We start from the raw sequence: 27,685 nt of genomic DNA on the forward strand, positions 1-27,685 counted from the left end.
CAGCTGATCAGCTGGGAAGTAAGTCTAACTTGTCATGCTACTTGGGAGATCGTTATATATGTCACAGCGAAGCGGCCTTTAGACGCGGTCAGGGCGATTAGTATTTAAAGGTGATTTGCTATTGACAAGGTACAGGATGTAGGCATAAGCAGAAGCATTCTACGAGCAGTAATGTTAAAATCAAGCCTAAAAAAGACGTAGTAAGAATATCAAAGCCCATAAAAAAAGTAGATAGCATTTTGTGAACGTTTCTGATAATTCTTAAGATAATGGCTGGGGGTTGTAGTGAGATGTATAATGAATACCAAAACCCATACAGAAGTAGGTAGCATTTTGAACAATTCAAATAACTCTTTGTTCATTTTTACCATATTGAGAAGGCACTTTAACTACAACCTCCAGCCATTATCTTAAGAATTATTTCAAACATTCACAAATGATACCTACTTCTGTATTTGATATTCTTACTACGACGTACCATAACCTCTAACCATAATGCTCCAAAGCCACTATTAAGGTTTAAAGCATCTAGAAATGTGCATTACCCCTTGCGTTGTCGATTTTGCCCTAAATTATTTGTAAGTGCCTGCGCAGTTCAGGTAAAGTCATATATCGATTGGTGCAAACATAAATTCGCCAGCTGATTGAAAAGACAAGCGCCAAACATTAAAACAAGATTGTAGGTTTATGTACAACTTTAAATTGCTCAGAAGTGCGTTGGTCAAATTTATTCCTGATCAATGAGATTACCAATAAACACATGTTTTTTGTTGTTGATGCCAGGAACTTTCAGTTGGCATTAACTTAAAGCTATAAATCAGGTTAACTACTTACAAACAATAATAGTTGTAGGTTTTAGTTCGACGTAGTAAAAATATTAAATCCCTTATAGAAACAGGTAAAGTTTTGTGAAGGTTTTGTAAAGAAACGACGCTGCGTCGTTTCTTTACAGTTTCGAATATCTCTTTATTCATTTTCAACATCTCCATGCGTTTTTATCATGTTGAAAATGAATAAAGAGATATTCCAAAGTTCAAAATGCCACTTACTTCCTTACTTCTGTATGGGCTTTGACAATTGTACTACTTGTAAAAACACAAGTGTCGAGCACAGTGACTCTTAAACTCTGTTTCTCGTAATACTAGAGATTCTTAAGAGTGTCGCATAATTGTTTGGTTTTGGGGAAAATAACTTACTTTTTTATTACTTGAAGACATATAGACAAGCACGAGAGACACCATGTGAGTCCAGCATCAAAACAAGATTGTAGTCTGATGCACAATTTAATTCGCAAATGTTTTTTATCTCGTGTTCGGAGGTTTCATATCTACGTCATTTCCTGTTACTCAAGACAAAATGTCAAAATTTGGCTCGATTTTCCCTCACGAATTGGTACTTTTAGCTAGTTTGTTGAGTTTAGGGTAAACGAAGCCGCAAAAGACTTGCTTTAATGCCCATCTTCACACACAACTGCATTTTGTCTGGCAGAAGTTTGAGTTTAAAGTCGCTTTAGCCTGTGTTGAAATTTGAAGCGACGGGGCATGCAAGTTTTTCCAGGGTATATTTTAAACATGTTTAAACGTTATTACTAAATTGCAGTGTTGTAATCATTTTAGTCAATAACAGGCCATTGTATGTTTCGGCGTTTTGTAAGTTGATTTACAGATTGCAAGTTACCGTTTTGGAGTAACAGTTGTTTTTGCTTGTCATTTGTAAGAATACGGAAAAACAGCATAACTTATTCACAAAAACATAACTGATTTTTATCGCCTGTAAAGTCTTGCTTCTGTGTTTACCTTATTTAACGTTGCAATTCTGCGGTATTTTGAAAAGCAAACAAATAGAAGGTTAATTTTACACCGATGTGAAATTCACTTAACAAGGGTAATACTTTGCACCTTTTTACAGCCTACTATAGCTTATTCCAGTCGCATTAAAACACCCGTTTACAGAAGTGGTGAAAACACCAGCAGCTTTATGATCTTCCGATATGGATGCGAGCGTTCAGAAGACAGAGGAAAGCGAATCCAAGAAGAGTAGTGAGTCGGAAAAAGTCAAGAAGACTCCGACCCTAAAGGGAAACATCTTTATCATTTTAATCCTCGTCATTTACATTCTATTCAATCTTCTCGGAGCTTACATTTTCCTGGTGATCGAAGGAAATGGCAATTCGGATTTGAATCAGAACGAGGTCCACTGGTTTACTGAAGTTAAAAGGGAGTTTCTTGCAAATCACTCTGGACTCATAAGCAACAAAGAGCTGGATTTATTTATTGAGGTAGGCTAATTTCAAGGTGTATCATGTTGGCAAGCGCGGATCAAGAATTTTTGTTTGGGAGGGCAAATAAATGTTTTTCTAGAGATGACGTCACAAAGATACGTCATGTGACGTTATGACGCAAAGTTACGTCAAAACGTGGCATTATAAAGAAGGACCCTTAAGAACACGGCAAAGTTCGTTAAGTTTAGGGTCAGAGAGGTGTTACTTTTAATACAAAAGCTTCGCAAAAGATGTTATCGAAACGCCTTAACCTCGTTTAAGCTGCCAAAAAACTTAGACTAGTTATAATAAACAGCCCCTAACTGTATTTTTGCCTATATATAATCGGCAAAAAATACAGTTATGGGTTGTATATTTCTACTACGCTTTTTAGCCTGTTGCATGTATACGTTAACAGCGGTAGCCCAGCAATGCTATAGTTATCAAGTAAGAAAGTTATCTAATGTTAAAAGCTATACACATATATTTTGCCAGCAATTGTATCATCAGTATATCCTAGTTCAAACGAATGCATTAAATTGTCGGCTTACTGCTGTCGCTTGTTAAGACTTGAGGTCGAACATCATCTGTCAAGGCCCTTACACTTAAATAGAATTGTTGTAACGTTAAAATTCGGGACATTTCGGGATTGAAAGACAAACTAGAGTTGACAAACTTTTGGTAGAAAAGTAAGGTATAACATAAACCCGACCTGATTTATCGTTATCATTTAAGACAGGTTCTTAATATGATATCCATGCATTTGAGAAATGAGGCTTCTATAGATGGATATTATACATCGTTAAATATTGTATAAGACGATTATGTAATATTTGTTGCAACATGCTAGGAGTCCTACTGAATGTAACAATAGTCCTTTAGTCACTAAGATAACACGTTACATACGATACTACTGCGGCCATAAAACCTGCTTTTATTGGACCTTACAAAACGTTTGGCGTGCTTTCGTAGCAAGTTGATTGAGTGTTTTGCGCAGAAAGTTCTTCTCTCAATCAACGAAGGCGCAAATGTAACAGGAAACGTGACTCTAGTGCCACAATCTCCGTGGACTTTGAGCAGTGCATTCATGCTTGCCTTCACCATTTCAAGCACCATCGGTCAGTTGGTAGAAATATTAGGTTGTACAATATTATAGTGATTTTCGGATAAACAGAAAAATTGTTTTCAGAAAAACAAAAAAATTATTTTCAGAAAAAACAAAAAATGATAAGTACGATTATTTTTAATTTTACTCTGAGCATGTTTTAAAGGAAATTAAACTAGGGTCAAATGTACCATAGGACAAAATAAACCAAATGTAAATCGATATATTTGGGATCTGTGATTTAATAAAATATCGGTTAATATTTTGAGTTTTATGATCGTATTCGACAGCACTACATTATGAGTGTTAAATAACTTCGAATCAGAGCCGATGCCTGATGCGAGTTGTAGTGTATTTACATAGAAAAAGTAAGAAAATATTTAACAATCAGGGCTAACTACGATACTTGCCAAGTCAGATATACGGTTACAAGACATCAACTGTATGTACTGCAGGTTACGGTGTGCTGACGCCGATTACAAGCGGTGGTCAGCTCTTCTGTATTGTCTACGCTTTACTTGCAATCCCTTTCACTGGTTTGTTGGCCGCTAAGATGGGCTTCGTCATGGCATTTTACATACAAAAGGTGAGACTGGGTCATTGATGCATATGTGTATGTAAACCCTTCATGTGTGTGTATATGTAGATAAAAGCACACGGCGATAAATGGCACATGTGTCAGTCCAGGGTTGTAATAACTTAAGTCAATCCGCCTTAAGTGCATTTGAGTCACAATTTTGAAATTAGTTTACTTAACTCATTAGTCTTTTGGGCAAAATGCCTTAACTTGGAAGTCATTGTGTCAAACATTTTGGGTGTAAATTAAAACCTAAAATGATTACATTGACCTGTTGAAGGCACTTATTCACGAAAGCGATAAACAAGATAAAATATAATTTGAAATACGAAACCAAGCCATAAAGCGTTTGCTATGAATATTTTATTCATTTTTAAATTGGATTGGACGTAGAATGTATAGTGTTTCCGCGCATACATTCGGAAGTGATATCTCTGTTTTCATCTAATTTGCAATTCCCGTTATAGTGCAAGAAAAACATTAAACGTTGCATAAAGTTCCTTAAACTTATGCTGCTGTTTGAATGTCAAATATAGGATTTGACTTCGTAATTAATCCTAATAGTTTTGTTGCGGGATTCTCTATACGTTTTAAATTGTTATTTGATACTTTTTGTATGGCAGTGAAGACGTAAATACTAAACATATTTTGTCAACTTAAGTAAAATTATCCAAAAATAAGTCGAGTTAATTTTCAAAGGTGTTGTTCAAGTGATTTGTAATAAAAAAAATTGCGTCAAGTTGTCTTTACTTAAAGATTTAAATCAAATCCATTATTTAAAAAAGCAATTTATGGAGTTCAATGTACATTAGCGTCAACATTCTGGCAACTCAAATACGTACAGCAGTGGTTCTTAAACTTATTAGCTTCGCGTGGACCACGTTAAGCAAAAAAATCCAAAAAGATGACGTCATAAATTGACGTCACAATACAATAGACTTAAGAAATCTGCTGATTTCAGGCCGAAAATGTGAAAATAAAACAAAGTCTGAATACATTCAGTGTAAAACCGTTTAATTTTAATTAAACTCTTTTTTTTTAAATTGATTACTTCTTAAATGTACACTAATATTTCAATAAGACCTTCATTAACCCTCTAAAACTAGTTAACAGACCTCCAATGGACCCCAGTTTAAGAACCCTGACGTACAGCAAACACACAATTATGAATTTTCTTTAAATTTCGCCAACGTTAAAATGCAGGCAACCACGTCCATTTGTGATCGCGTCCCCAAAGCAAAGACGATCAGCATTCTACTGACTTCTCTCTTCGGAATTGTCATTTACATTATCGTTCCCAGTATTCTGCTCTTTTTCGTCGGAAATGACGAAGGCTGGACCTTCGTACAGTGCCTTTATTGCGTCATAATCACCCTAACCACCATCGGTTTTGGCGATTTGGTTCCAGGTAATTTTTTTTATTTGGGGTTTGTTTGTGTTTCGCCGCATGTGGCGCTCGATAGCTAAATGACTACTTATAGCTTGATGTTTAGTTTTCCGAAAAGATCAGTTAGTAAAACTTAGTACGTATCACCTTTATACAAATATAAATTAGAAAATAAAGGTATTTTTGCACTTGGTAAATTTATTGCCGTATCAGGAATGTACAATTTAAATAGGTATTGGAGTGACGCCGATACCACTGTAGTATCGGACAAGTACCGATACTTTCACATGGCATCGAGTATCGGCTCCGATTCGACAATATCGGACATCCTATATACAGTTTTCATGTAATTTTTCCGAAACTCTTGAATTTTTTCAAAATAGAGGTCATACGGCAGTGGTCAGCAAACTTTTCTTGTCGCGGCGCAAAGTACTCTTATCAGAGCTATTGAAGGCCCACTACGTAAAACCACTGCGAAACAGTGGCGGAATCGGGATATTTGATTTTAAGGTGAAATATTACACGGCGCCTTGATGACCAAAACATTGCCATGCCTTAATGTAAAACATATAAAACGAAGAATATACGCGCGAGGCGCGAAAAATTTTGGGTTTCCATATAGTTAAAGTTGGCAAAAAAAATAGTTCGACAGGCACTCTCAGGGTCACATTTAGCACGTGGACCTTTCCAAGCTGGGCAAATTTAAAAATTTTATGCCACACCAACTTTTAAAATAAAGTGCAATGAATGTACGGCTATCACGCAGCCCACTAAAAATGGCTCTGCGGCCCACAGTTTGCCGACCACTGGCATACAGTTACAACAACGACACGTCTGAAACAAGTAAACTTAAAAAAACCTGAGGTTGTCCTTAGATAAAATGCACAAATATCCAACTGAAATATTAGTTGAAAAAGCATTCAAGGCAATAGCTGGATGGCCTGGTGAAAAGGGGCTTGGCCTGGTGATAAAAAAACATTTTTTTACCGATGCGGCGTACCGGCTTACTTTCAACACTGATCAAACATCTATAAATCCTGTTAACCAATATAATTACAAACATGATGATAGCAAGTACTTTTTACAGACCCAGGAACTAGCGGTGGATTCCTGACCACCATCCTGGTGTTGGTGTGGGTTGTGGCTGGACTTGCTTGGTTCGCTACAATCGTCAACCTCGTCGCTACTGTGATGACCAAGCAAGTAAAAAGCATCAAGAAAAAAGTCAAACAGCCAGCGCTAATTGGACGTAAGTAGCGTTATCGCGTGCTTACAACTTACTGTACACGCCTTAACTTTAAGACAGAGCTACGGAGTCGGAGTCGGAGTCGGGCTCGGGACTCGACTGAGTCGGTTTGTTTTGCTGACTCGGATTTGGGACTCGAGTAAGACTACGTAAGATTACACCACAAGTCCCGAGTTCGTCGTGTGCATGCGCAGTCCACAAACTGTGCTGTAAATGTGGAATAGCATATGGTTGAATATTTTTTAACTATGTACTGTGGGGGGATTAATTATATCACACCCCTATGCTTGGATTGCTATATACCCACCTTATTAGTCACGTAAATGGATGAAATACAAACTGCAGAGTTGACACTAGACTAGGGATTCGGTAGTCGGACTCTAGTTGTTTTTAACGACGCCGCAGCCCTACTATCTTTTAAATTAAAAAGTTGCAGCTAGTTACACATTAACAAACCTTAACACTACCTCAAATTTTAAAACCTGTCTATAGTGTCGTTATATAACAATTTTGCTATGGCAGTTAGTATTTCTGAGAATGTTTTTTTTTAATTAAAAGTATCAAATAAAATATTTTTAAAGAGCTATATAATTTCAAATTGCTCCTCATAGAAAATGGTTTAAAGTTTCAACGAAAATTCGTAGAAAAAAAATAAAGAATATTTTTTTGCTTTTTAGAACTAACCGAAAGGCGAAAAGGCAAAGCGACTAAGGATGGCAAAACTTCTAGTATTGAAGGAATTAGTTACAACGGTCGTCCTTCGTCGGTAAGTATTTCATATCAAAGTAGGCTTGCCATCTACTAATCCGGTTTCATTCCTGAATATATAACTACCAATAGCAGTACCTATAAACTGATGTTTAAAACAGAATTTCATGCATTACAATGTTAGGTTGTAGTTTTGGCATTAAACTCTTGCGGGACTAAAACAAACAGTCAAGCACTCTGATGGATGGACTATATTTAAAGCACATGTGTAAATATAACAAAACAACTTAATTAGCTTTGCTGGACGTGGTAAAGAATTGCATAATTTACATAAAGTATTAAAATACTAGAAAAGCAAAGTAAATTAACTTGAATATATAAACAAAGACGTTAGGATAGAAGCTTTCTAAAATGTTTCTAATGTTTCTTCCACAAACCAATAATCCCGCAGGAAAGTTCCAGACGTTTTTGCCAGGTCATGCTGTGACGTGTTTCTATCAGGGACACATAAACACCTGTTTTTGTCAGGTCGACGATGACGTCATTTCGAACGGTAGCGATGACGTGGGCGGCTTTTCGTCTGACGTATGCGTGCAAACGGAACCAGCGATGCTAGGCCCGGGTGGCGTCCAAACTGTCATACTTTCAAATCTTGACGCTAACTGAACTTCAAATGCTTTTAATGCCGTATAAGGCTTTGTGCTACGAAATCCCGAGGTCTGCGGTTCGATTCCAGCCCAAGTAGCATGTCATTCGAATACGCCCAGCGGCTTAAATGCTTAACAAAATTATAAAAGCTTTACATTCAATTACTTTGAATGCCGTATAAGGCCTAATGTGCTACGGAATCCCAAGGTCTGTGGTTCGATTCCAGCCTAAGAAGCATTGTCATTCGAGTACGCCTAGCGGCTTAAATGCTTAACAAAATTATAAAAGCTTTACATTCAATTACTTTGAATGCCGTAGAAGGCCTAATGTGCTACGGAATCCCGTAGTCTGTGGCCTAAATAGCATGTCATTCGAAAAAACCTAGCGGCCTAAAGCTTGAGAAAATTATAGAAGCTTTATCGAAATCAGTCAGTCTAACAAAAAGCTCGCGACCTCGGTCGAACTGAGACCGTCGCTCTACGACTGAAAGTGACTAAAAGATCACAGACATTAATGTTCTCATTCATCCGAATTAGTTAAAAGTATTTTCAAACCCTTTACATTAAAGGGGTATTGTCACCTAATCATCGCCTTTTTAATCTTTGCCCCACCAAACAACCACAAGTTGTTGCAAAAGATGGTTTATTTTCACGCTTTGCATGATTGCCTTGCTTGCACAGGTTCGATCTAATCGTTTGCCGAAAGTCATTTAAACGTACAACAGAAACAGTAGCCTTAGCAGTTAAGCAGTATATACTGGCAGTGCGAATAAAGGCATAACTAAAGACTTAACGTTAAAGATGCTACCTACTTTCTATATGGACTAAACTTGACGTCTTGACCTCATGTCGACAAAGCCTATAGCGGCCAAATAAAACCTAATTGGACATTATGTACGTAGGCGGCTAAACGACCAGATAACGGCTTACCTTCTTCTAAAACAATGAAGTCCTTAGCATTGCAGTTTCGATTCGCAAGCATTTATTGCTAGTTCAGCACAATGCCATAGAATATTGCTTCCTGTTTTAAAGGTAAAAAGTTGCAGTAAGAATCAATTTAAACGCTTTATGACTTTCTTCTTATCTTGTAGCTTTTTGCATTTTGTTTTTACCGTTTTGGCAAAATAGCAAATGCTCCATTTTAATTTTTTTTCAACGCCCAGTTCATCGTTGCCATAAAGATTTGTTTATTTACATTAAAAATGCAAGGAAACTTAAACATAGTGAATTATAGTTGTTCAATGAAAGTCAAGCAAAAAATTACAAGTAAGAAGATATTTGGAATACATAGTTACAAGGTGCTATTTTAGAAAAAAATGAAGTTATTTTGCTTTGAGGCAATAAATGTAAAAATGATCTGATAAGAAACACCAGGGCTTCATGTTTCAAAAATTAGAGAACGTACATCAATACTGGAATGTAAAAGTTTTAAATTACCTCGCTAAAAATTTCACAGTTAAATTAAAACACATAAACAAAAAATGTCTGTGTACAGTTGCAAAAATCAAATCAAACTATTGCGAAATAAAGTCACTACAGCTAAAGTCATTACGACAAATAAAAAAGTCAGTTTAAAAAAGCAATGAAGAAATTGAAAGTGGCACAAAAATAAAAACAACTTAGTGCTGTGGGAATTATAAGGCTTCGATTAAGCGTGGGAAAGATAATCGGGCGTCACATTACAGTGCAAGCTAAAACAAAGGCTCACGTAACAATGGTGCTATTGTCGTTGTTGACGTTTGAAAGTCGCAAGTCATTTGGGCTTCAGTGGGATTTACTAAGCAGTGGTTACCAAACCTTTTTTAGTCACAGAACCCATTTAAAAGATTATCAAGCTTACGAACCCATAATTTTTAACTGGCTCCAACCAATTACTTATCAATTAATTTATAAATACTAATTAACTTTAAATGTAATGTTAAACCCCCTGTGACCGTGTTTTATGTACTTCTGATTTCTAATTTCTACAACGGTGAATATGCTACAGGTTTTGAGTTACAGCTCGCATTTTAGCTTCAAGGTGGTAAAGGTAAATTATATTGCAAAGAAATGGGCTTCAAACAATGTAAAATCGTTCACATATAAATTTTGATCAAAATTGTAAAAAAGCGTTTTATGAAATAAAAATGGTTGTACACCTTTTGGTAGTTTTTAAAATACAGTTTCAAACCTTAAAAACACAGAACAAAAATATAAAAAAATACCAAGGTTGCATTTTGGAGGGAACTTGTGACAAAAGTCTATCGCCAACCTTTTTCATTTCCTGTCATTAATGCAACAACGGAGCGAACAACATTTCTTGTGGTGGCATAAGAGGGGTAGATGTCTGGAATCTTGTCTTCGATGCTTTCCCAACGAATGTAATACCTGGAAGAGTTTAGAAAAAGTCAATTAAACAGAAACAACTTGAGTCATGCCATTTTTCTGTAAAAAAATGTTAACTCAAAAAAAGTATGTGATTGTCAAAAAGAATTTTACCAAGTGTAAGTTGTAAAGGTGAAATAGAGAGTTGTTAAACATTTTCTAACCATGAATTGTGAGTGGATAATTTATATGACAGTCTTATGAGAGGATTGCTGAACATTTTGCCCGTGGTTATTTTTAACCGACTCTACAGCCCTGGTAACTGTTATGATTACTTAACATGGCTCCAACTGAATATTTAAAGAATTCCAGGTCAGCCCTTACTTGAATTCTTCTCTATAGTGACTCTGTGCCCTTGCTTTTGCTCTTTTCGAATTGCTGACAACTTTGAACAAGACGACAAAAGTTCTGTAGACGCGAACGCAGGTCACAGGGTCAAAACACCCCCAGGACGGATCTAATCCGCTAGAAAAAGTCGAAGTGGTGGTTTTTGATGGAGAAGATATCAAGGAAGAATTTGGTGAAGCAGAACCACCGCTCGACCACAGCGAAACACACTCAGCGACAAGATGATCCAAAATTGTTTCCTGAAAATTTACATGTTTTTAGTGCTGTAAAAGTTTGGTTTAATAGTTAAAAAATGTTTTATTTTTATTGTATAGGCAAGGTAATTGTTTATTAACATATTTTACAAAATTACTGAACTTATTTCAAAAATAACAACATTTTTACAGAGATGGTCTATTGTACCCGATGGTCCAAAATTGTTTCCTGAAAATTTTAATTTTTTTAATGTTTGCAAGCTTGTGAAAGCTTGGTTTTGTTGGTGAGTAAAATTATTTCAGTTGTTTAGGCAGAATCTTTTTACAGAGTTTAGGTAATAAGTTGAAACTAAATGGTATATTGCAGTCACACATGCTTTGAAAAGTTTATATTCGCCATAGTCCACTATGTTCAGCGGTGTGAAAAACTAAAAGATATATTTCGTTTCACGGCTTAATGATTAAAAAAATTTAATTTACAAATTGAAAAAAAAATTTAGGGTCAATAAAATTAGCTCATTAGTTCCAAAGTCTATCCTAAGTATATTAAAAAAAACACTCTTTCTTTAAAACTATAAGTGTCAAAATTGTATCCTGGATTTTTCTTAACAGATGTATCCACTCACCAAATTGGGACTTGCGTCGATGCAAGAATGTAAAATAAATGAAGTTAGTCCTTGTTTGCTTACATTCCCGCTATTCCAAGTAGCCTTGAAATAAATAAAAAATAATAACTCATTTATGGAAGTCAAATATGAACAACTAAATATAATTTTTAATAATATTAATATATTAAATAAACTGTCTTGACCAGGCATTACATTAAAAAAAATCCTAGAAATTGCCAGAGGGGCTATTTTAAAAATTAATTTTAACATATTTGCCTTAGCTTAAAAAAAAAACATTTATAATCCCAGTTGGGATGTAAAAAAATTGATTTAAAATACTAAAACTTACTTGTTCTGCAATGACAATTAAATGGTATAAAACCGCAATAGCCGCTCTAAAGTATTCCATCGCTAGAGCTTTTAGTTCAGCATTTGATGCAACTTTATTTCCATTGACAGGAAATGTCAGCAAACTTTCAAGAAAACTCGCATAGAATGCGTAACTAAAAAAGCAAACTGTTAGGCAAAGGATTTTTCTATAAACATCCAAATAATTACTTTTTTGTTTGCAAGATTTTCCGGCAAGTTTTTAGTGATTCACTTTGTTGTAGAAGAAGGGACAAAGTTTCAGCGATGAGAATAGCACACCTGTAAATAAAAACAGGTTTACCAGAAGAAAGTTTACTTAAAAACAATGGTTTCGTCTAAATTGCAATTTTGTAATTAAGTAAAGGTTTGTGAAAATTAAAAAACTTAAATTAAATTCTGGAGCATAATGGTTGGAGGTTGTAGTTATTTGTAGTAAGAATGTCAAAGCCCATACAGAAATAGGTAGAATTTTGAACGTTTCGAATAAGTCTTTATTCATTTTTTAACATAAATTAAATTCATGAAATTTTTGTTTAAATATTTTATTGGGCTAGGTTAACATTAACACTCTTTGTCATTTATTTTATATATAACATAATTCGTCATATTGACAAAAAGTTGTTTTCAACATTTTGTCCATGTTGCAAAAGTATGAATAGACAACAAAAATGTAGAAAAAACAATTTAAATTTTCTGCCAACTTTTTACATTTTAACTTAACCTTTATCACAGGCAATTGCCATCAATAGAAAACAGATGATTTATTTGCCGATTTTATTTTTACTTGGTCATGAGAGCAACAACTTACTCCACTTGGTCAGCATGTTGATTTCCATTTACTGGAACACTTGGCGTCAGAAAACACTTAAAAAAATCCACGCATGCGACAAAAAGTTGGCCATCCTGCCAGAAAAGTTTTTGGACTATTTTGTTGCTTATTGCAACTGTTTTTAGCTCGTGGAAATACCTACAAAAAAAAAGGAATTTTTTTACACCGAACCGGGTTATTGGTTATAATTAATTATATTTTATTTTTTAGCATTATCATTATTTCTTAACATACATCACTCAAAATTGTTACCAATGTAATGGCCTCATTTTTTCAGATTGGTAATTTTTTACAGCATTTTTTAAACAAAGGGTATTTTCATGAAGAAAAATCTAGCCTGCTAATCAGTTGATAATAATTTACATTATTTTTGCCTAATCCATTAAAAATCAAACATACTTGAAAATGAGCTCAATATCCACTTTGCTTTTGGCACAGTGTAGTATATCGACCTTTAAATCACCGAACAAAACAAGAATCGACTTGTTGGCTTGTTTCGTAATTTGCTTCTGTTCGATATATAAAGTTTCATTCTGTAGAAGAAAAAGAGTCCAAAATGTACATGTATTTTACAATTTTAGAAAAATCAATGGACTTGCAGCAGTTATTTTTTAACATTTTACATTACCTTGGTCGAGCTGAAGAAATAAATCTAGCTAACAATATTTAAGTAGCTCATCAACGCAACCTAACTTCTTGGCATTAAGAATGCAGAAATGACAGCTTTAAAGATAGTATACGATTTGTTTATTTTCAACAAAATGAGGTGTTAATGCATGTTATTTCGGCTGGTAATCAATTTACCAAAAACATTGACCGATATTTCACTCCTACCGATATATCAGTATCAGTACATTTTGACCGACTTTTACTCACAAATTATTATATAGATTTCCTTAAAAACAAATTTGCTACTTTTAAACTTGCAAAAGTTTTATTTTCATGGCTGGCTGATTTACCATAGTGTTTGGTTTAATGCAATGGTAATATAAAAGAGTTGTATGATTAAATAGGTAAATAAACTGAACATTATTTGTATTTTATGTTAAATTAAATTAAACTATTACCATAAACCAGGTGTACAAAAAATCAATATAAGACAGTACTGGGTAATAATAAATCAGGATTGGCTTAAATAAAAACTCTAATTGATGGATTATCAATTTTGTGTAACCAGGGTTAACAAACAAACACTCAGCTTGTAATTGTAAACAAAACTTACAAGCAAATATTCTCTCCATATTGATTTCAGCATAGGAAAGATAATTGTATCCTGGTTGAGGACGTAAAGATGCAGGTCTTCCATTTCAAGGCCATCTGTTTCCACAAAAGGTTCCAAAACGTCAACTTTCTTGAGTTCTTTTGTACCCGATGGTGAGCGTGGAGATCTACTTGTATCTGTGAAGCCACAGCTAGAATCTAGATTGAGTAGAAAAACCAAAAATAAATGCTTCTGTATATTGTTTAATAATCTTCAAATTTTTTTTGACCAAAAATCCTTGGTTAAAATAAATTATAATGTTAAATTTAATTTCAGCATAATGAAACAAGAAAAAAACAATAGTGTTTAATGACTTTAGTCACTGTTTTCAACTGACTTGATTAAAGTCTTTTAGTCAAAATGACTTGATTTGACTTAAATCTTTTGGACAAATGACTTAACTTGGATTCAAAGTCATTGACACTGAAAAAATTACTAAACTTTATTGTTTGTAAATTGCAAGTATGACTATCTACCATTCATGGGACTTTATTCAATTTTATGAGTGTGCCTTAAAAATGAAACTAGTTGGAACAATAAAACCAGTGTCATGTTACACTGGCATGGGTATTTGTTTACCACATTATTCTATTACCCTGAATGTTACAGAAACATGAAACAGTTAACGCTAAGATTTTACACATTTTTTATGTTTTTCCCACCTGCATCTGATAACACCCCATCATCCCCCAATTCCAATGAAGTTTGTCTTGCATTTAAATTTGTGGCGGACTTGTAGATAACATTGTTGTTGTTGCTTGAATTGGCGTTGTAAAATCCATTTGCCGACTGACTGCGATTCGGTTTTGGGCTCAAAGATTCTTTTGATGGCACTTTTTTGCTGAAAGGGCTCGTAACGCGTCTCAAGAGGGAAGTTTTCGCTTCTGGATTTGTGTTGTTTCTTTCTAGAATTTCTGCGGTTGAAATTGAGGCCAGCGAAGGTAAGGACGTACTGTTCTGAGCGGCTGGCAAACTAACACTTTGGTTTCGGATTAAAACTTTAATGTGAAGGTGCTGGGCGATTTCTTGTAAATCTCGCTGAAGAAAGTTGGCTACATCGTGTACCTGAAAACATTGTAGCAGATGAAAGAGTTAGATTATTTTAGTAAATAATGAACAAGAGTATGTTCATCTAGTCAACCTGTCTTTACAACTTCCATTGAAAAGATACATGTTCTATAAGATTGCTAAAATTAGTATTTTATGTATGCAGAAATAAAAGCTGAACACCCAAAATTGAAACAAAAATAATTAATTTATCTAATTAGGCTGTTCTTAAAGTGAATAGCCAAACTATAAATACCAGATTTGCTGTAATTGTGAAAATAGATACTGAAAAAGAGCAATTAAAACAGCTACATCTATTTGAAAACTATGCTTTAGTTGTTTTTTACAGCACATTCATTTTTAAGTCAAGAATAAAATCAAAACAATCTTACACTATTACTAAAGCATTGGCCAAAACCAGGTTTAAAGCTGAATTACTTTTCTTTGAAACCCTATGTCTCTAAAATAATGTTTTATTTTACCTGTTTAACTTCGCACAAATCAGAGAGTGGAATTGAAAGAATGACCGACTTTGGGGGGTTGTCGGTCAGGCATAAGGCACGGTTGGTCAAAAACACAAATCGAAAAGTGTGGCTTTCAGTCTTTGACAAAACCACACACTGGTCGTATGCTTTCACCTCAAGAAAGGTCTGCAAATTAGTAAACAATAAATATTTAAATTGTTATCACGAAAAAAGGGTGTCTGATAATAACTTATTGTATTCAAGCCCAAACTCTATCCTAAGTTGTATTATTGGTACTCCCTTAGTACTAGAGTGGTATAGCAGTTTCAGCCATAATTTGCGATCCATCACAGGCCACAGCGATTCTACCTCAAAAGGTACATTTATCAAAACTTATTTAGGTAACCAAACTTCTTTCTACGTTAAAGTAATTTGGGCCTAATAATCTGAAATATAACCAGATTATGATTATATCTGAATATTAAAATATGCAATCTTATGAATATATATTTGCAGAGTAGTAACTCCATTCACTGTCGAATTGAATCGCAATACTTTTTGTCCAAAACATCAGGCATAAGTATCGGAATAAAATGTCAAGTATGAGGCATTCCTAGTAACTACCAATATTCACACAGGTGAAGTCAAATGTCTTAAAAAAAATTGTAATTTTGATTATGATGGAATAAATCATTTAACTCATTGAGATATTCACAAGTTATGTCAAATGCTAAAAATGAATAAATACGTTAAGAAAATTTCCTAATTTGTATTGATTAGACATAAATACATTAAAAAAATTTTTTGAATTAGCATATTGTTGCACAGTATGTATTTCTTCCAAACATTATTTGAATGGCAAATTTCGACTGAACAAGAGAATCTAGACTGGTATTCATTAATAATTCAATGTAGAACAGCATAGATAGTTTCAATCATAGTTACAGCATTGTATCACAATAAATTATTAATAAGCACCTCTTCATCCAAGATTCGCTTCAAAAAACATTCAAACTTCTCATTTTTAAGTGCCATTAATGACTAGAATCAGGGACGACATCAAAACATAGACCTTTCTGTAAAAATATAGATATAAACTAATAAAAACATCTATCCATTTATATAATTTTGTACAAAGTTTCATGGTATATCATACACCCAATCTGTATTTCATGGCACTTTTTACCAGGATCTTTTAAGTGCATTTGCTAAATTTTTAGGTGTGCTTTCAGGTTTTATACATACATGAGATATTAAATTCTGCACAACTTTCGTAAAAAGTTAGGTGTGAAATTTACTTATTCCAGTGAGCACAAAATTCTTAAAAGAAATCTTGAGTGTACACCTGGCAAAGAATCCAGACTACCAACATATTCAAAACATTACATATTAAAATTTAAACAAAAAAAGGGTAAAATTGGCAAGTAAGTTAAGTCAATGGCTTTTAAATAAAGAAGCTATCTGTCAATTTATAAAATCTATTAAGTAATCATTTCTGTTTCTATTTATTGGATTTTGGGTAAGATAACAGTCCTATTATCTACGTGATTGGCACATTCAGCCAAAATTCAGCATTTTAGCATAATGCATACTATAAAAACGCATACTTTTCAGACTAAAAAATCTGAAATATTCTTAAATGGCATGAATAGTAAACCTATTACCTCTTAAAAAAATGCCAACCCCGCACAAAGTTAACTAGAATCACTAAACTTACTTTGTTGCAACTTGTTTTCTTTCTTGTTTTCTTGATGACGTCACGTTACTAAACAAAACAAATTTTTCTTTTGAATCCGGGAACCCCCTAAAACAAGACCAACCACCAAACATATTTCATTAATACAGAGGTTACAAAATAAACCTCGATTTGTAACCCCACAAACTTACATAAGTCATGGTTAATGGGTTACATTCCTTTAAGACAATTTGTACTTTAAAATGCAAAGATTTATATATTCTTGCTTGACAAAAATACTTAGATTGTGGCAATTTTCTTTTATTTCTTGATTTTTTTCGTCATACGCCTAAACCCTAGTTAGGAGGAGTCTAATAAAATACGTTTTGAATATTCTATATGTCGAGCTCTATTAATCGCTATAACAGTTTTTAATCCCAATTTCTTGACAATTTTACTAGGATCGCGGCATTTTCTGTTCAAAATATCGAGTATCGAAACAAACCTTATATGTAAGGGTCGGACATCCCTAGTATCAGGCATCGGGTACGTTACTATGCTATCAGAAAAACTCCTCCGATGTCATCACACGCTTCTACGGAATTAGAGAACTATTAGGCAGTAAATATGTAAGTTAGCCAAAAAGGTATACGGACTCTATACCAACATATAGCGGTAGCTATATATGCAAAACAATATTTTTGTTATATTGTAGTGAGCTAACTGCACAACAGAGGCGTAGCCAGGGTATTTTGCGCCAGGGGGCAAACTATAAAATTGGCGCCCCCTCTCCCATGTTTAATCACATTTTCTACTACAATAACATAATATGCTTTACTTTATACGAAAAACGATTCAAATTGTAATACAACATTGTATTTAAAGAAGAATCAGCCCAATTTTTGTGCCCGGGGACATATGTACCCCACCGCACCCCCCTAGCTACCCCTCTGCTGCACAATCAGTAGACCGTGAACCCCCTTGTCTTACAAAGTTAATCATACTCTTTTCTAATCAATCTCGATTCTAAAAACGTGTAATCTTCACCAATTCTTAGAACAATTGGACTTTAGCAGCTAAACGATAAATTAAAACTAATAATGCTCTTATACGCAAACCACGATGGTCAAAATATAAACCATCTTCAGGTTCGAATCTAGTTTTGGAAATGAACAATAAAGAACTAAATTTATACATTTATTTTTCAAAAGACGAAAAGATACAACATATACCAAAAATTGTTTTGATTTTCACAAAAACAAGCGTTTTGACATAGCCTACCATACAATAAAAACAAATACAATAGACGTCAGAATAATGCCGTAACTTAAAACAGGTAAAAATCCCCCCAAATAAAGACAATTTCAAATAGTTAGTTTATTATACTTGCGAAATATAGTTTTGCACATTTGTGTTGTGGGACCACCAAATATATACACGATCAACAGTTGCAGACAAAAACATGTTTATTCAAGGATCACTGAAAGCAGAAGTGCGAAAAAATATTAGCTTCGAAATGCTTGAATTTTTAAATTTAGTGACAGAGCAAATCTAACAATTTTTGAACACTAAAAAATGCCATGCCTTCCTATACAGCATTAAAGTTCTTTAAATACTGTTTAGTATCTCTAATAAAAGGTAAAAACAAACCAAGAACAAAACACATCATCAGCCTGCGTAGTGATAGGGGTTGTAAGTAGTCCAGTGACCGTTTTTGTCCTTTCCTCGTTTGGCCGAAGGGTGTGATGTAAACAGGGACTTGAAAGTTTCCGTTTGGAATATTTTCTCCCCGTCCAGCTTGTGCTTTACCCCCTGCACGACACCGCATGTCGACAAGTTCTTCGGCTTGTTGATGTTTTTGCCACCAGAGGTCGACGAAGAGTGGGCAGTGTCGCCGTTTGCTTTTGTTGTTTTTGCAACCTGAAAATATTCACAGAAATTGTGAATTTTAAACAAAATTGATTTTTAGTTTCACAATTATTTCTTCACTAACCAACCTTGTCTGAACAAAGATTAATGCTCCTAAGTAAGACAAGCCTGTGACAGTGTTTCTCGACCTATGGGACGAAATTTGTGTTGCCGTTTGATATTGTTAGGTTGCTGACTGCAGTAGTTTTTTTTATATGGTAAGATTTATTGAGATTGATTCTGAAAATGATTTTTCCAAAATTTTTGAGGATATTGTGGGAGTAATAAAAAGACATGTCTCATATTAATTAAACTTGCACTGATTTATGCTAATTTCTTATGCTTTGTTCCCTTCAAAAAAGTTCAGTTAAGAGAATTGGGTCGCTAAATATTCTGTTGTACTAACACTTTAACTATCGGGTCGTCACTAAAAAAAAGGTTGATAAACACTGATTTAAAATGTTTTATTTAATATTTCAATTGAAATAAATATAAAATTAAGTTGAAGTAAACAAAGTTTGGCTTTGATCTTACAAAGTTAACAACTTGGGCTTAAAAACAAGGCGTTGCACTTGTATAATTCTTTTCCTTTGATCAATCTAACCAATTTTAATAAAGCAAAACTTAATCTTACTGTGCCATTTTCCTCAGGAGTATTTTTCTTTTTTTCTCTTTTTATTTTCTTTGCTGCTTTTGCGGCGGCTTTACGCTGCTCCATGTTCGACTGCAAAACTTCAACTTCATCCTGGAATACAAATCGAAATTCATCAAACAAATATCATACGATAGTAGCATATAAATTGTTTTAAAACCAATAAAATTGAATATACATGGGTGATAACTTTAAGCCGAATATTTTTATTTAGCAAAGCTATTTTTTCTCAAAATCTTTTAGAATAAAACTTTTGTCTGTACCAATTAATATTAAGTTATAGGCTTGCACAGTTAACATTATAGGTTTTTTTTTTAAATGTGTCTAATATTATAGCTTCTTCTGTTGTTATGATATGGCTAACTTTGTGCAACAAATATTTCTAGGATATACTTTTTAATTGGTTGTTGTGTATTATTTGGTGGAGCATGAAGATAAATTTTTTTATTTTATGATGAATACTATTTCTAGATCAATAAACAGCTCGTTGTTTTATCTGACAAATATTATTAATGCAAGATTTAAACACTTACATCAGTTCCATTCAAAGTTATAATGTCGGTTTCTTTGGCGTAAGGTTTTGAACAAGATGGACACAAGTTTCCACGAACTTCTTTCAAGGCTCGCTCGCTCAACACACAGTTGCAAGAATAAAGGAAACAAAATCTAAAAGAAAAACATTATTTTATTTTAATTTTTCTAGTTAACTTGTGGTATGAATTTTTTTTTTTTAATTTTTGCGCCAATTTTTTAAACTGAGCAGCATCAGCATTAGCTTTTCACTATTTGATTGCAAAAAGATGCAAAAAACAAATATTAAACACCTGTTATAACACAAACAAGTTTACAACAAAGCAGTGTTGTATTGACTTAAGTCAAAAGTAACTGCTTTTCAAATGACTTATCTTTTGGACAATGACTTTTGAATATAAAATAACTTGCTTGCTATATGTAGCAGTTTGTGTTATTTTTTAGTTAACTTACTGCTCATAATCAGACTAGTTTACCAATTTAATAGTTTAATAAAAGTTGTTGGAAGCTTTTCCCTCGTTTTTAGTAGAGGGCATTGCTCTTAATCGGACTAATTTTGCAATTTTGATAGTTGCTGTTTAATTTTTATGACAAGGACTTAACTTGAAATTGACTTGCTCTAATTATGACTTTCCTGGGACAGTTATTTATTCAAAGCGACTTGAATTAGACTTTTGTTTTTTACAAATTACTAGACGTGGACTTATGACTTGTTTACAACACTGCAACAAAGTAAACATAAAAGTTTTTTAATGTTTTCAAAAGCATCCAATGGCTACAAGTTCTCAACATTTACGTTGACTTACTTGTATTTTCCATTCATCAGTATTCCAGCGACAGGACAAATAAACTTAGAGTTGTGCGTGTCAATGTAGCCGTCACCTTTTTCTGCAGATCCATTCCAGGATGGGTTCTTTGACAGTACAAGCGTGTGAATATCTTTCAAGCCTACAGAAGAAATCAAGCATTGTTTTTTTCTGTTTGCCAAGCTTGTTTTAGTGCTGTTAACTTACTATTAATGTGCTTTATTTTGTCTGGTTTGGCAGCTTTCTTGTCCAGCAATAATTCAATCACAGCATCTTTGTTGTACAATCTGCGAATAACAATGATTTATTTATTGTCTGAAAATCGAAACAAACATTACAGTTTACACAAAAACTAGGCGCTGGTCTAAAATCTCACCACAATTTCGACCATGGATTTGTATTGCTTACATTATTTGGGTTGAGGTGAGTGTTAGCATTTGGGTTTGGTTGAGTCAAGTTATTATATTTATTCTCCTACATTTCTTTAGTTTTCACAACTCGTTTGGCATCTGTAACAAAAATTGTCAGGATTCTAGACCTGTGCTAAATAAAGTAGAAAGAGATTTATAATTTTTTCACATTGGTATTATTAATTAAAAATTGTAACCCTTTCAATCTTCGCAAAAATTGTATTTGTAGTCACAAACACATGTTTGTACTTAAAGTAGAATGACCACGGTGTATGTTGTCAAATTAATTTTATGGTGTCAAAAAACTGGATTCTTGACCAGCACCCAAAGCTGTGCATTGATTGACCACTTACTTTCCCAATTCACAGGCAACTATCGGGTCTTTAAGCTTTTGATTTGACAAGTTACAATATTGCCATTTAAAAGCCAAAGCACTGTCCTTGTCTTTTTCCTCAGGCTTCTTTTTGGTTCGAACGAGTTCATGCCGTTTGGGGATTGTACCTCCGTCGCATCCCATTATTCTTGTTTAGCCACAAAGATATAAAAAAATTTAAAAGCTTAAATTTTAAAAAACAACCAATATTAATTCTTTTTGAAGACAGGACCTTAAAAGTAGGACATTACGATTATACCTCACTACTTACCATAAATACTAGTTCTGTAGTTATTTCTGATAAAAATCGAAGGCGCTGGTCTAGAATCCTACCACAATTATAAAATCAACGCACAATATTTGAGTTAGGGTGCCGGTTAGTGTTTGGGTGTGGGTGGGTCAAGTATTATTATATTCTTTGTTTAATAATAATACTTGACCCACCTTAACCCAAAACGCTAACCTGCACCCTAACCCAAACAATGTGCGTTGTGGTAGGATTCTAGACCAGCGCCAAATCAAAATTTATTTCGTATTTGAGAATATATGTTTTTCATTTACAGACAAATAAACACTATTACAAATTACAATGCCAATACCAACGCATTTTTGACAATTCTTTAAGTTTTCGTAGCATTTGTTCTTAAAAGTCAGTTGAAGTACCGCAATAGTCTTTATTTATTAGCCTTTTCAGGCTTATAATCCTCACTACGAAATTTACGCTGTATTAGTCGTTTTGTCAACATAACATGAATGACGACACAAAAATCATGACGTAATTAGTCATGAGAAAAAATTAAGACAAAACATGGCGGCCGTTATTTCACAAAAACTGTTAACTGGTTAGACATATCTCGTGATTTTCAAGTCGTATTTGCATGAATTTGACACGAGTAGAATTTGCAAAACCTATGTAAACGAAAATAAACTATGTCAAAATTACCAACTGTGATTGCCTACACATTTCTGCACTTCTTTACACTTGTGCTTTGCGATTGCGGGATAAAAGGACCGACCAGCCAACAGTCCGCTGACCTTTTGAAGAAGTTGGAGCCTTTAAAAGGATCTGTGTAAGTTAAAAAACTAGGTTTAATAAATGCTTTAATTAATATAAATATAAGTTGTGAGGTAACTAAATATTCTGATATTTAAGTCATTAATAAGTAAACTTTGATTTTTTAAGTTTGTTTTTTTAACAATAAAAAATGGTAATCATAAAAATAGTGTTGAACCTTTAAAGTATTTTATTAATGCGATTTTCACAAAAAAAATCCCCCCCCCCCTTCCTTCTTCTAAAATTTATTTTAAACCGTCAAATTTACATGTTTTTTATCTACACACTTTTTGTTTCCAATTACTGTTACTTTTAATATTGCCACGAAATTTATTTATTTTTGATGGGCAGTTGACTTGATGACCGAATAGTCCTTTCGCTGTCCGTGTGTTATTCTTTATGTTATTTTGATTTTCAATGTTGACAAAGATGCATAAAACTAAATTGAATCTGAATCTATGAATAAGTTTTAAATGAGGCCCAAGACACCAATCACATACAAAAACAGTCAACAATATGATTGTCATTTTCACAGATTCACGCATACATTCAAGGATGCGGACCAGGATAAGTACAAGTACACGATTAGCATTTGCGAGCCTTTACCTGGCAGTAAAGGTGCAGGGGTCATTCAACAGGATCTTACAACAACAGACACCACAGACCAAACTCCTAAAGCAGTTGGCCTAATCAACAGCACAGCTATCAAAGGGGGTACTGACTGGGTCATGCTGACGTACATGGACGGAGATAAATATAACCACCACTGCCAATCGTCAACTACAACTAATCGTCAGGCTCACATTATGATTGTGTGCGACCCATGGGCTCTTAAGGTTAGTTTTGGTGTTGGATTGAATTTGGATCAAGTGTTGTTTTGCATACTGAGGAAAAACTAATTACCTAAAATATGTGCATTTTTTGTGTGTTAATTGTTAAATGTTCAATTAACATTATTGGTTTATTAACTTTAAATTTTTATTTTGATATGAGCCCTTGGGCATATAAACATATTTTATTCAAATTTGCAATGTTTTCTATTTATTTAACTTAGCTTTGTTTTAGGTAAAAACTTATGAGTAATTAGGTTTTAAAACAATTGCCAATGTCTGATTTATTCTAAGTGGAGTAGCATCTTAAAGATTTACAACTTTTCTTATGTTAAATCGAGTGACTGCCTTTAAAAATTGAAAGACCAACTTAATATGTAATTCATTTTAGGATTTTTGCAAGTTAAGAGCAAATATAAAAATTAAAGTGTCATTTTTATTAGTTATTCTTTATTTGTCTGTAATTTCATCTAAATTCCTATTATTCAGGGAGATTTTAGAGTTCTTTATGAAGAGAACAATATGGAGTCGGAAGCAGCATGTTTTTATATGATGGAGTTATCAAGTAACGCTGTTTGTAGTAAACAGGGCCTCAGCATGGGATCTGTTTTTCTTATTGTGTGAGTGAACATTGCAAGTTCTGTGACTAAACATAAACTGTAAAACGAAGGTTCAGTATGTGTTACGATTTTTAAGATTGGTACAAAACCTGTCAAAACTAATGCTAATATAGTTATAAACTGTTCGTAAATTAAATGATAATTAAGTAAAAGGCTTAGCAACCTCGGTAACCATTGGAAATGGAGCCAAAAGTTTGACACATACCCATCTCAAAATTGAAAATTGGTCCAAAAGGACTTCTTATTTATATTGATTTGCAATGATTGTTTTGTATTTTGTTCAAATAACATATTTTTTCTCATGTCTGTTTTATTAAATTGATTTCCTGTTTGATTTAGATTCTTTAGTTTGACTGCCGCGTATCTTCTGTTTGGAGCGATCTATAAACGGTGCGTCTATGGTTCAAAAGGATTTGATCAAATACCAAACATCGGCTTTTGGAAATCCTGTGGAAGCCTCCAAGCTGTAAGTAATTACAAATAACCGAAGTTGTAAGACCGTCACTCGTCATTGTTAAATTTGTGTGCCAGAAGTTATAAATTTTTCAATTAGGGAATCTACATAAAGCAAGACTGTAATTTTAATAATTCCATCTTTTTAATGCCTTATATCAATGCATTTTAACCTTTAAAATTTTCATCCGCACTTTTTTAGTTTCGGAAAATTTCCATCCGCAAACAAGCACATTAAGTTTGCAACCTTTGGTTTTATTTGTGAAATAACAATGGAAGGGTTTATGTATCAAAACCTTGTACCAACGCCTTGACCAATAAAAAATAGATAGGTTACGCCGCAATGAACCATTATATTATAAGATTATATTACTGTACCTGTAACGCATAAGTGGACGCACCAGCTTATGTGATAACTGTATTACACATAATAAAAGATAATAATGCACCATTTTTATCCGCACATCGTTAGTCATCCGCTTTACAATTTTTTTCATCCGCACAAGTGCGTACCATCCCACGGGTTGAAAAGCACTGCTTTATATATATCCAAATATTTGCAGAGAAGAAAAGATTTTTTTCAAAATAACCATTAATGCGAGTTACAAAAATGATTAAATTGAACAACAACACAATGCAATATTTGATTTCTTTTTTTATATCTACTTTTCCTTTATCCTTTAACCTCATCGTACCCTAGTACAAAGAAAGTAACATATCTTTTGTATATCATACAGGCTAAATGCCTTATTTGCAACGATCATAACATATATTTAAGCATATTATAATAACTATTTTATTTTGTTTTTTCTAAAATATATATAAAATATTGGAATAAAATTGCAAAATATTGAATATTTTGCTTACTGTTGTATTCCATTTGTATGTCTATAATTTAAAACAATTTTTTCTGGAATAAATAGCTAAATCTTGTCACAGGATGGCTGCAATTTTATGTGCCGAAGTCGTGACTCTGCATACACTGAGAGCCGACCGTATCACGGAATCGCCGACGATCAACTCGACGAGGAAGTTGACGACGAACATTTACTGCCGATGTGAAACTCAACTTTCAACATATAAGTTGAAACTAAGTACTGGACTTATAAAATTGAAAATTGTCATCAAGTTTACTTCTGTGAGACCATTCATTAGTATCTTAATGCCACTTGATGTTAAACCAGAATCCTTCGTTTTTTTACAATTCGTATTCAGGCAGATTATTCTATTCGAAAAACAGTTATTCTTATTGACAATGCTGTCAGGTTGCTGTTAAGGTGAGATTTGAACTCATAGCCATTTGGTCCAGCTTAGAAATTGCCTCAAAAAAAAGTTTATTTGTATGTACCTATCTTTAAATATAAACCTATTCTGATATGTCAGCATGTTCATACAAATGATGACATAAGATAATAGTTCCAGTTCTGTTCTAACAAAGCCCATACAGAAGCAGGTATCATTTTGTATGTTTCGAATAACTCTTCATTTTCAACATCTTACTGCAACCTCCAACCATTATGCTCCAAAAGTTATGTTCTTGTTTCACAAAAAGCTGAAAGATCTGTATTTACACATTCCTTAATATATAAAACTATTACAATGTCTATTGAAATTTTAAAAGGCTCAAATCAGTGTTCACAAATCTACGGCCCAAGGGCCAAATCCTGCCCACCAGTTTAACTATTTCGACCGGGAGATTTTTACCAGCTGATCCTAAAATATGAGTATTAATACTTTTAATAACCAAAGTTTTTGTTAAATTGCTAAACTAAAATTTTAAACCAATGAATATTTCTTAAAGCTTAGTACAAATTTTTAATAAAATTTATTTTTTCCTTTTGTTTTAAATTTTCCATCCCACAATTGTCAATCATTTTTCTTGTCCCTTATAAAAAGTTTGGTGACTTCTTCTCTAATTTATAATTGAAATGCTTTCAAAGAAAACTTGTTATGGTAAACAATTTTGTGGTGTTTCGTTGTTGTGTAAGCAAGTGATTCTGTAAAGGCTCAAGTTTCAACCTCCTTTGATTTCCTACTCAAAAAAATGGTTTTGACAGTTATCTCATCTTGTCTAAATATTAATGCATGTTGTAAGCCACTGTCCCCAATTTGTTTGTTCCTTCAGATATAATTGGGCTTCTCACTAACTTTTTAGTCTTTGGCAACTTTTAAATTAATTGAATCCTTTTAGCGACCTTTTAGGTTTAACGATGTTAAATACAAAATTCATTACTGTCTACTTTGGCATGCAAAGTAATTTTGCATCTTAGGGTTTTAGTGTTGCCATGACACATTAAAACGATGAAAAGTTTTAAAAACAGCACTTGGTGTAAAATTGATGTAGCCTTACTGGTGACACCTATAAGTTATTCCATGACCTACAGTTTTGGAAGCCCTCATTATGAGTTTGATGTGCAATACAAGTGATAGGAAAAAGTTTTGATTCCAAGTTAATTATTACTTTTAAAAATGCTGTGTTGATTTTATATTTATGCCTATGCAGTTGAATATGTTTTATATATAAATGGCTGCTGCAGGTAAAATCAGCTCTTTCTTGTTTTTTGTTTGAGTTTAGACTTCCGTTTTCTCAGTGAATATATGTATCACTATTTATTATTTCAAGTTACCACAATTATATAACATTGATTTTCACATCTGTATTTTATCTATACAAATATTGAATCTGTCCTAAATGGTATTCTATTATTTCATGTAATTTTGAATGTGCTTTATCTTGTAGCAAGAAGAATTTGAAATATTTTGCGTTGTGTTACTTCAATACAAAATTCTATATCAGAGTGCTTTTTAATCCCCAAAAATATTTGCATTATGCTAATACGAGGGCGTTTAAATGTTGCCTTATTTGATCAAATCTGCATAACTATTCATTCAGATTTAGCACATTTTCCTACAATGCATTTTTAGCATTTTATCATACAAAGACTTTATGTATCACAGT

The 27,685-nt window shown here is 33.5% G+C and overlaps 4 protein-coding genes across 4 annotated transcripts; 2 read left to right on the forward strand and 2 right to left on the reverse strand.

The window, feature by feature from the left end:
- Window positions 1–1,760: 1,760 nt before the first annotated feature.
- Window positions 1,761–8,370, forward strand: LOC146157572 (potassium channel, subfamily K, member 16-like). The gene is made up of 7 exons (XM_083386608.1): window positions 1,761–2,278; window positions 3,258–3,378; window positions 3,821–3,951; window positions 5,146–5,350; window positions 6,417–6,578; window positions 7,253–7,341; window positions 7,812–8,370. Exons 1-7 carry the CDS (start codon window positions 1,991–1,993, stop codon window positions 7,947–7,949), a joined length of 1,134 nt encoding a protein of 377 aa, XP_083242734.1. The 5' UTR covers window positions 1,761–1,990; the 3' UTR covers window positions 7,950–8,370.
- Window positions 8,371–9,092: 722 nt separating this feature from the next.
- LOC146157573 (uncharacterized protein C12orf56-like) lies at window positions 9,093–17,044 on the reverse strand. The gene is made up of 11 exons (XM_083388260.1): window positions 16,393–17,044; window positions 15,433–15,600; window positions 14,566–14,968; window positions 13,865–14,061; window positions 13,042–13,175; window positions 12,622–12,780; window positions 12,003–12,092; window positions 11,794–11,947; window positions 11,463–11,546; window positions 10,619–10,881; window positions 9,093–10,297 (listed from the first exon to the last, which is right to left on the reverse strand). The coding sequence occupies exons 1-11, from the start codon at window positions 16,447–16,449 to the stop codon at window positions 10,171–10,173; spliced, it is 1,836 nt and encodes a 611-aa protein (XP_083244386.1). The 5' UTR covers window positions 16,450–17,044; the 3' UTR covers window positions 9,093–10,170.
- Window positions 17,045–18,273: 1,229 nt separating this feature from the next.
- On the reverse strand, window positions 18,274–22,064 carry LOC146157574 (replication termination factor 2-like). The gene is made up of 6 exons (XM_083387328.1): window positions 21,750–22,064; window positions 21,194–21,273; window positions 20,987–21,128; window positions 20,183–20,315; window positions 19,632–19,742; window positions 18,274–19,009 (listed from the first exon to the last, which is right to left on the reverse strand). The coding sequence occupies exons 1-6, from the start codon at window positions 21,911–21,913 to the stop codon at window positions 18,758–18,760; spliced, it is 882 nt and encodes a 293-aa protein (XP_083243454.1). The 5' UTR covers window positions 21,914–22,064; the 3' UTR covers window positions 18,274–18,757.
- A 1,361-nt stretch (window positions 22,065–23,425) lies between these two features.
- On the forward strand, window positions 23,426–27,656 carry LOC146157575 (cation-dependent mannose-6-phosphate receptor-like). The gene is made up of 4 exons (XM_083386609.1): window positions 23,426–23,659; window positions 24,143–24,273; window positions 24,613–24,739; window positions 25,666–27,656. The coding sequence occupies exons 1-4, from the start codon at window positions 23,552–23,554 to the stop codon at window positions 25,786–25,788; spliced, it is 489 nt and encodes a 162-aa protein (XP_083242735.1). The 5' UTR covers window positions 23,426–23,551; the 3' UTR covers window positions 25,789–27,656.
- Window positions 27,657–27,685: the final 29 nt, after the last annotated feature.

This window comes from Ascidiella aspersa, chromosome 4 (genome assembly GCF_963924565.1).
Source record: "Ascidiella aspersa chromosome 4, kaAscAspe10.2, whole genome shotgun sequence".
Classification (NCBI taxonomy): domain Eukaryota; kingdom Metazoa; phylum Chordata; class Ascidiacea; order Phlebobranchia; family Ascidiidae; genus Ascidiella; species Ascidiella aspersa.